Genomic DNA, 10,407 nt, shown 5'->3' with positions numbered 1-10,407 from the left:
GAGAAAAACCTTTATTTCTAGCCGACCGATAACCCAATAGGTGTATTAAAGTTGCCTTAAACTCGTCCAATCAAATACTTAACAATTTCTAGCAGTCCGATGACCCTATAGGTGTATTAAAGTTGCCTTAAACTCGTCCAATCAGATACTTTGAATCCTCGTCCAATCAGATACTTTGAATCTTTCTTCCTAAGTGTAACTCCCCGTGGTTGAAGGAGCTTAATGAATTTTGCTAGGAATTGACGGGATAAAAGTAAATGAAGTTTAATTCCCTCTTATAATATACTACCAACATTTCAGACATGAGTTTGGTCCCTGCTCCTTAAAAGGAAGAGGAATGCGTAACTAGAATCGCTGTACCCCTTGTTCTTTATGTGGACTTTAAGGGCAACTTTCATTCTTTAGTTATTAGATAGAAGTTTAATTAACATTTTATGCTCTTTTCAACTGTTATCTCGAGATCGTCCAATGTAATGTTGCTAACTATGGCATGCATGCAACATATAGAGAATATACAGGAATTTGACAAAACATTTTTCTGATAATTAAATGCACCAAGTATCACAAGACATCTTTCTATAGACATCATTCTGATAATCAAATCAAGAGAAACAAGAATGCCCATATATTAAGAGCAATTTAAATTTTGCTTTTAGAAAGTAACCTCTTCTTGCAACAATTTGATCATGTTATTTTCAATAAGTGTAGATAATTAAGAAGAGGAAATCCTTTAGTGTGTGCAAATTGTGAAGAGAATAAATAAGATTTCAAGGGGCATAGCCGCCACCACCACCATGGCCGGATCCACCCCCTTCACCACCACCATATCCACCAGCATGTCCACCCCCTTCACCACCGGCATAGGCTCCTCCTCCGCCTGAACCACCGCCACCGTATCCTCCTCTATGAGCTCCACCGGCACCTTCACCACTTCCGTAGCCGCCACCTGATGCTCCACCAGCTCCCCCTGCTGAGCCACCTCCACCACCACCACTTCCTGCTCCTTCACCTGCACCGGATGCACCACCACGTGCTCCACCAGCAGCCCCTCCTCCGCCACCACCACCACTTCCACCGCCACCTCCACTGCTGTATCCACCTCCCGGTGTCCCACCAGCACCATATCCGCTGCCACCACCTTCACCGCTACCACTTCCACCGGCATAACCACCAATGGTCGCCAGCTACAACTCCATTTCCACCACCTCCACCGGAACCTCCTCCACCGCCACCGGCATAGGCGCCAACCTTAGCCCCAATACCAACATCAAGATTGATGAGGGTTCTTGCAGCTGAACATATTCCTATACTCAATAAAATAAAGAAAACAATGTTAAAAACTCTAGTACTCTTCGCCATTGGAATACAGTTGAATATATCCCTCAACCACGACTTAATATGAATATTGCATGGATTGTAGGCTATTTATAGATGTTTCGAAAGATAAGGAAAGCGTGTCTATGCAAAAAGCAGATATAAAGAGCTAGGTAAATAATCACACCAAACTCCAAAGTGGAAAAAGAGAAGGAAGAAATACACTAAGATGATTTTATATTTGCACTGATCGACCACAGTAGTGTGCTTTTGCTCATTTGCTGGCATCCACAACTTTATCATCACACCATAATGCGTCTATGGTAAGTCCTAATCTTGATGATCATGAACTTCATGTCTATCGAATTCAAACCATTTTCACACTTGCGCGGGGAATGTAGGTGGTTACATAATCCTCCACTAGTTAGATACTATGCTATACTCAGGTGCGGAGCTAGGCGGTGGCGAGGGGTTCATCCGAACACCCTTCACCGGAAAATTACATTATATATATAGGGCCAAATTTGACTTTTACGTTTATATATCTTATAATGAACCCCTTGATACAATTAAGAGGCTTGGTTTGATGGTTGAGGGGTTCAAAAGTGTGTCAACGTCACAGGTTTGAATCACTGATGCACTCGCTTAAGCATTTTTTCGATTTTTACTTTGTAAACTTTTAGCTATAGTTTGAAAGATCCAAAGTGGTCCTTTTTGTGAGGACTTCCATTCGAAAAAGTCCCTATTATTTGAGGTGGGGCTAATAATCTTTCATCTTTCAAATAATGGAGCACATGCAGCCCTAACTACCTAATTCTATCAATATCAATTTTATTGCTCTGCTAGCTCTAAGGGTTGGTTTTCTCCTCAACACTTTGTTAATTACTTTTTAAGTTTTACCTTTTTTAAGCTCTTGCAAATAAATGCTTCATCAACTTCTAAACATCATCATTACAAAATAATAAAGGCTTTATCAACTTAACTTAAATAACCTGGGCAAATCACCTTTTGCAAATTGGTTTTAATAGTGGCTACTTATACTCTATTGGTAAAATGAAATTTCTGTTCGAATTATATTAAGTAGTTAATCTTATTAACTATGACAGCATCATTTGTTGAGCACATTTTTTTATTTTTTATTTTTAATTGGATGTTGAATATGTATTATAATATTAGTAATTTAATTCTTACACCTTTTTCAAGAATCTTTACAATTTTCAAAATAATATAGGGTTGAAGGGACGACAGTTATTACTAAAACACACAGGGTCCCCGCTTCGTTTTTCATCCTTAATTTTCTTGTGTTACTTCTTCATCTTTTAAACCCTCTTGAAGAAAATCCTACCTCCGCCACTGAGCCTATACTAGTACATTATTTGTTTAATGATTGTAGATACTGGTGATAATCTGGAGCATTTAAGGTATTCGAAGTGGAGAATTATTAATGTAAGATTTATGGTCAGGAAAGAAGATTTTCTTTTTTGGAGTTCTTAGCATATTCAGTGAATTTGCTGATTTTGTTATATTGTTAAAAGACTTAAATTCAACGGCAAAGGCCGCCCGGTAAATGATCATATTATTCGTGATATGTTCAGAGACAAATTCATAATTTAAGCTCTACTGGTTTTCCATATATTTTTTCAATATTTGAATCTTAAATAGAAAAATATTGATCTAGTTTTATTATATGTGTGAGAGAGAAACGGCAACGAGGCATCTCTAGGTTGTCCTCCCAAACAATAATTCTATGCTTCTTGTTACAACCGGCCGATGGTATTGTCACCGATACTTCTATTTGACTACTGTGAGAATTGAGAAGAAAGATTAATTGTCCAAATTCCACATTTTTTATAAGCTTGAATCACAACTTTAGAAGACCCTAACAAATACTCCATTCGTTTCTCTTTATGTTACACTACTTTCTTATCCGTACTTCGTTTAAAAAAGAACTATGCATTTTTATATTTGAACAAAATTTAACTTTAAATTTTATAATTTATCTTAAGGACAAGTTTTTATAACATCACAAATGTTATGTCATGTTTACCATCATAAGTTCAAAAGTCTTATAGCCAACATATATGATGACATATTCAAAACTATAATTGTTAAAATCTTTCTCTCTCTTAAATTTATATCACACTTCTTTTTTCCATACACAACTTCCCGTACTTGAAGGAATTAAAATCTTTCTCTCTCTTATTTCATCTTTTTTCTTTTTGTACCAGCCTTGAACTCATGACCTAGTGGTGTGGAGAGAACTCCCTCAACCACTTTGAACAAGAGTGATCGATGGTTAATTTCCCTCTTACCCAAGATCTATATCAAAAATATTGGTCCTTCGAAAGAGGAATTCGTAACTGGAATTGCCATGCCACGTTGAACCCTGATGAGTCAAGTTTAGAAATTATCTAGGAAAACTAAACCATCATATATACTCAGTGCTTGTTTGGTATGAAGAGAAAAATGTTCTCCACAAAAATTATTTCTAGTTTTCGCACTTATTTTCTGATGTAATTTGGCAAGTAAACTGAAAATATTGTTTGAAGAATATTTATATTTAATCTAGGCAAATACTATAAGGGTGGGACGAGGGGTGGTGGTCGGGGGAGGGGGTAGGTAATTTTGATAGGGGTATTGGGGGATGGGGAAGAAACAATTAATTGGAGTGTAATTTATGAAACTTGTTTTTCCTTACTTCCAACCAGAGCCATCATTTTTCTGAACATTAAAGAATTTATTTTCTAAAAAAAATTATTTTTCAAAACATTGTGACCAATTAAATATTGCAAAATTTGAAAAATATTTTTATTTTCCATACCAAACACACCCGTAGTATATTAATTACTATAGCATAATTTTACCGGAACTTTATTCCATTGTTCTTTGCACGTATAGTATGGTACTTCAAGGGCAACATCTTCCTGTTGCTCTTTTCTTTCTAAGATGTTGCTCTTTTCTTTCTTTCTTTAGTTATTACTCCTAAAATAGCACTCGTTTTGTTCTTTTCACCTGTAATTGTGAGATCGTCCAACGTAATAGAAGTACTATATAGATATAGCATGCATGCAACGTACAGAGAACATACACAGGAATTTGCCAAACCATTTTCTTACATTAATTAAATGCACCAATTTGCAGTAGATATCTTTGTTTAGACATCTTTCTTACATTAAAACTAAAAGTAAAAACAAGCGTGCACATATATTAAGAGCACTTTTCTAGCTGCAACAATATTAATTTGCTTTCATCAATTAGACCTCCTCTTACCATAATTTCATCACGTTATTTTTAATAGTATAGATAAGAGGAAATCCTATATTGTTCACAAATTGTGGAGAGAATAAGCTTTCAAGGGGCATAGCCGCCACCACCACCATGTCCGGATCCACCCCCTTCACCACCACCATATCCACCTGCATGTCCACCCCCTTCACCACCGGCATAGGCTCCTCCTCCGCCGGCCCCACCTCCACCGCCTCCCACCACCGTATCCTCCAGCTCCATGACCTCCGCCTGCACCGCCACCGGCTCCTTCACCACCTCCGTAGCCGCCACCTGATGCTCCACCAGCTCCCCCTGCTGAACCACCTCCGCCACCACCTCCGTGGCCTCCTCCACCACCACCACCACCGCCTGCTGCCCCACCAGCACCATATCCACCACCACTTCCTCCTCCTTCACCTGCACCAGATCCACCTCCATGTGCTCCACCTGCAGCAGCACCACCGCTGCCACCACCACCTCCGTGGCCACCTCCACTACCATATCCACCGCCTGGCGCCCCACCAGCTCCATATCCGCCACCGCTTCCTCCTCCTTCACCTGCACCGGATCCACCACCATGTGCTCCACCAGCAGCCGCTCCTCCGCCACCACCACCACTGCCACCGCCACCTCCACCGCCGTATCCACCTCCCGGTGCCCCACCAGCACCATATCCGCTGCCACCTCCTTCACCGCGACCACTTCCACCGGCATAATCACCATGGTCACCAGCTACAGCTCCACCTCCACTACCTCCACCCGAACCTCCTCCACCGCCACCGGCATAGGCGCCAACCTTAGCCCCAATACCAACATCAAGATTGATGAGGGTTCTTGCAGCTGAACATATTCCTATACTCAATAAAATAAAGAAAACAATGTTAAAAACTCTAGTGCTCTTCGCCATTGGAATACACTTGAATATATCCCTCAACCGCTACTTAATATGAATATTGCATGGATTGTAGGCTATTTATAGATGTTTCGAAAGATAAGGAAAGCGCGTCTATGCCAAAAGCACATATAAAGAGCTAGGGAAATAATCACACCAAACTCCAAAGTATAAAAAGGAAAGGAAGAAATACACTAAAATGACTTTATATTTGCACTGATCGACCACAGTAGTGTGCTTTTGCTCATTTGCTGGCATCCACAACTTTATCATCACACCCTAATGCGTCTATGGTAAGTCCTAATCTTGATGATCATGAACTTCAGTCTATCAAATTCAAACCATTTCCACACTTGCGAGGGGAATGTAGGTGGTTACATAATCCTCCAACTAGCTAGCTAGATCCTATGCTATACTAGCTAGTACATTATTTGTTTACTGACTGTATATACTGACGATAATCTGGAGTGTTTAAGGTATTAGAAGTGGAGAATTATTAATGTAAGATTTATGGTTAGGAAAGAAAGATTTTCGTTTTTGGAGTTCTTAGCATCTTCATGGAATTCGCTGATTTTGTTACATTGTTAAAAGACTTAAAAATGATCAAATTATTCGTGATATGTTCAGAGCAGATCCATAATTTAAGCTCTACTGGTTTTCCATATATTTTTTCAATATTTGACTCTTAATTAGAAAAAAATTGATCTAGTTTCAATATATGTGAGAGAGAGAAACGGCAACGAGGCATCTCTAGGCTGTCCTCCCAAACAATAATTCTATGCTTCTTGTTACAACCGGATAGTGTTGTCACCTTTAGTTTCTTAGAACGGATACTTCTATTTGACTACTATGAGAATTGAGAAGAAAGATTAATTATCCAAATTCGACATTATTTATAAGCTTGAATCATACTTTAAAAGAGCCTAACAAATACTCCATCGATTTCTGTTAATGTTACACTACTTCCTTATTCGTACTTCATTTAAAAAAGGACAATGCATTTCTATATTTGAACACAATTTAACTTTAAATTTTTTAATTTATCTTAATGAAAAACTTTTATAACATCACAAATGTCGAGTCAATTCCACAAATGGTCATTGAACTTGTAGAAAAGTCTTCATAAAGTAACTTTTGAATTTTTTTGGACAATAAGGTCATCAAACTATGTCTATGTTTCCAAAAAAGTAAAACCATCCATTTTTTGACATAAAAACCCCTTAACTATTTTTAAATTATAAAACCCATTTGAATATTTCTATTTTACTTTCAAAATGTGAAATCTTAATTCTAATAAAAATTTCAGAATATTGCAAAATTATATCTCAGTGGACAATAAGAGGATACAGTTGAATGGTAATAGAACTGAGCACAAAGCTTAACTATAGGTTTTTTAACTGATTGTAAATCATTCTCCCTGATAATTTAAATTTTCAATAATAAAAGAAAATATTTAGTATTTTTATTTTCTTGGAGGTGAACTTGTAATATTTTGATTTTATTTCAGTTTTATAAATAAGTGGATTACAATTAATGTAAAATTTTTATATTTTAGAAAGCATATATACAACTAATTGTAAGAGTGTTTTCAGTTTTGCGACGTCGCTATCCAACACGATTTTTTTCTTGAGAAAATTTATCCAAATATTCTACCAATAAACCAATCTCGTTCTAATTCTCTCTCTCTCTCTCTCTCTCTCTCTCTCTCTCTCTATGTGTGTGTGTGTGTGTGTGTCTATATATATATAAACCGAAAATAATAATTACATGCATCATGGATTTATATAACGTCTCATGTGTTTCAATTATGTCCAAGCACTTCTATTCAGTAAAATATTTAACTTCTGACTTTGAACAATAGAAAAATATCAAAATAGTTCAAAAGATGTTGATATAACAAAGAAAATCAGCTTATAGCATACTTAAAGTTTGAACGATTATAGTGTTTTATTCTTATAGCTTGAAATATTATTTGAATATTTCTATTTTATTATTAAAACTTGAACACGAATTTTGGAGTATCCAAAAATTGTGCCTAGGTAATGGGTTTTATAATTTATATATGAGTTAAGGGGTTTTATGTCTAAAAATGGGTTAATTTACTTTATTGGAAATAAGGACATAGTTTGATGACCTTATTGTCCGAAAAAATTCAAAAGTTACTTTAGTAGAACTTTTCTATAAGTTCAGTGACCATTTGAGGAATTAACTCCACAAATGTCATGTCATGTTTACAATCACAAGTTCAAAAGTCTTATAGATAATATATGCTCCCTCTGTCCCAAAAAAATTGTTCTCCTTTCCTTTTTAGTCTGTCTCAAAAAGATTGTTCCCTTTCTATATTTAGAAATAATTTAACTTTATGAGATGATTTACAGTCACACAAATATCTAAGGCTTGTTTTGGATTACACATTTCAAAAGTCTTCCTTTATTTCTTAAATTTTGTGCCAAGTCAAAAGAGGATAATCTTTTTGGGACGGAAGAAGTAAAATGTTTCATTCTCTCTTAAATTTATATCACATTTATTTTCTCCTTGCGCAACCTCCCGGACTTGAAGGAGCTAAATTAATCGCTTCCCCAAGCTAGGCTTTCTGGCCAAAAGTAAATGAAGTTAATTCCCTCTTACCCAAGATCTACATAAAAAATATTGGTCCTCCGAAAGTGGAATTCGTAACTGGAATTGCCATGCCCCAATATTGATCCCTGATGAGGCGGTCGGTGCTCCAAGTTTACAGATTATCTTTGGAAAACTAAACCATCATATATACTCATGGCTTGTTTGGTAAGACAAAAATGTTCTGCAAAAAAAATATTTTTTAGTTTTCGCACTTATTTTCTGATGGAATTTGGCAAGTAAACTGAAATATTGTTTCAAGATTATTTATATTTAATCTAGGCAAATACTATCAGGGTGGGACGAGGGGTGGTGATCTGGGGAGGGGGTAGGTAATTCTGATAGGGTATTGGGGGATGGGGAAGAAACTATTAATTGGAGTGCAATTTATGAAGCTTGTTTTCCTTACTTCCAATCAGAGCCATCATATTTCTGAACTTTAAGTAATTTATTTTCTAGAAAAACTATTTTTCAAAATATTTTGACCAGCTAAATCTTGCAAAATTTGAAAAATATTTTTATTGTCCATACCAAACACACCCGTAGTATATTAATTACTATAGCATAAGTTTACCAGAACTTTATTCCATTGTTCTTTGCACGCACAGTATAGTACATCTTCCTGTTGCTATTTTCTTTCTTTGTTTAGTTATTACTCCTAAAATAGCACTCTTTATGTTCTTTTCACCTGTAATTGTGAGATCGTCCAATGTAATAGAAATATTATATAGATATAGCATGCATGCAACGTACAGAGAACATACACAGGAATTTGCCAAACCATTTTATTACATTAATTAAATGCACCAATTTGCAGAAGATATCTTTGTTTAGACATCTTTCTTACATTAAAACTAAAAGTAAAAACAAGCGTGCACATATATTAAGAGCACTTTTCTAGCTGCAACAATATTAATTTGCTTTCATCAATTAGACCTGCTCTTACCATAATTTGATCATGTTATTTTTAATAGTTTAGATAAGAGGAAATCCTATATTGTTCACAAATTGTGAAGAGAATAAGCTTTCAAGGGGCATAGCCGCCACCACCACCATGTCCGGATCCACCCCCTTCACCACCACCATATCCACCTGCATGTCCACCCCCTTCACCACCGGCATAGGCTCCTCCTCCGCCGGCCCCACCTCCACCGCCTCCACCGTATCCTCCAGCTCCATGACCTCCGCCTGCACCGCCACCGGCTCCTTCACCACCTCCGTAGCCGCCACCTGATGCTCCACCAGCTCCCCCTGCTGAACCACCTCCGCCACCACCTCCGTGGCCTCCTCCACCACCACCACCACCGCCTGCTGCCCCACCAGCACCATATCCACCACCACTTCCTCCTCCTTCACCTGCACCAGATCCACCTCCATGTGCTCCACCTGCAGCAGCACCACCGCTGCCACCACCACCTCCGTGGCCACCTCCACCACCATATCCACCCCCTGGAGCCCCACCAGCTCCATATCCGCCACCGCTTCCTCCTCCTTCACCTGCACCGGATCCACCACCATGTGCTCCACCAGCAGCCGCTCCTCCGCCACCACCACCACTGCCACCGCCACCTCCTCCGCCATATTCACCTCCCGGTGCCCCACCAGCACCATATCCGCTGCCACCTCCTTCACCGCGACCACTTCCACCGGCATAACCACCATGGTCACCAGCTACAGCTCCACCTCCACTACCTCCACCCGAACCTCCTCCACCGCCACCGGCATAGGCGCCAACCTTGGCCCCAATACCGACATCAAGATTGATGAGGGTTCTTGCAGCTGAACATATTCCTATACTCAATAAAATAAAGAAAACAACGTTAAAAACTCTAGTATTCTTCGCCATTGGAATACAGTTGAATATATCCCTCAATCACGACTTAATATTGATATTGCATGGATTGTAGGCTATTTATAGATGTTTCGAACGATTAGAAAAGCGCGTCTATGCAAAAAGCATATAAAATTGCAGCTACTTTAGTCCCTACAAGGTGGTCCATATAATTCACCAGCACTATCATAAAATTGGTTTCATTTCATTTCAATTCCCAAGTCTAGTATACTTGCTAGTGTGCTTGTGCTGTCTCCCATATTTCATATTGTATACCGAACAAATATAACATATGATGGCCCTACTTATTCTCTTTATCTTTTTTTATGCTTCTCGTTGGGCATCCAAATTCAAAACAATTCACCCTACAATAGATCAATATGTTTCTTGGATATATTTCACTTAGGTAATTCAATTAGTTTACTTTATTTGGGTAGAAGCAACTTTTTTTCTCATTATTAACGTGGATAAAAATAGTTAGTGCTAT

At 38.1% G+C, this 10,407-nt stretch overlaps 2 protein-coding genes and 1 pseudogene across 2 annotated transcripts; all 3 read right to left on the bottom strand.

The window, feature by feature from the left end:
• Nucleotides 1-767: 767 nt before the first annotated feature.
• On the bottom strand, nt 768-1,359 carry LOC132031772 (glycine-rich cell wall structural protein 1.8-like). Its single transcript, XM_059421683.1, has 2 exons — nt 1,249-1,359; nt 768-1,184 (listed from the first exon to the last, which is right to left on the bottom strand). Exons 1-2 carry the CDS (start codon nt 1,357-1,359, stop codon nt 768-770), a joined length of 528 nt encoding a protein of 175 aa, XP_059277666.1.
• A 3,050-nt stretch (nt 1,360-4,409) lies between these two features.
• Nucleotides 4,410-5,612, bottom strand: LOC132030201 (glycine-rich cell wall structural protein 1.8-like; annotated as a pseudogene).
• A 3,248-nt stretch (nt 5,613-8,860) lies between these two features.
• On the bottom strand, nt 8,861-9,986 carry LOC132030199 (glycine-rich cell wall structural protein 1.8-like). Its single transcript, XM_059419724.1, has one exon. The coding sequence runs from the start codon at nt 9,933-9,935 to the stop codon at nt 9,117-9,119; it is 819 nt and encodes a 272-aa protein (XP_059275707.1). The 5' UTR covers nt 9,936-9,986; the 3' UTR covers nt 8,861-9,116.
• Between the last annotated feature and the right edge of the window lie 421 nt (nt 9,987-10,407).

The sequence above is a fragment of the Lycium ferocissimum genome, chromosome 9, assembly GCF_029784015.1.
Source record: "Lycium ferocissimum isolate CSIRO_LF1 chromosome 9, AGI_CSIRO_Lferr_CH_V1, whole genome shotgun sequence".
Classification (NCBI taxonomy): Eukaryota; Viridiplantae; Streptophyta; class Magnoliopsida; order Solanales; family Solanaceae; genus Lycium; species Lycium ferocissimum.
The sequence above is the reverse complement of the archived record's forward strand: the minus strand, read 5'-3'. Positions and strand labels throughout refer to the sequence as shown.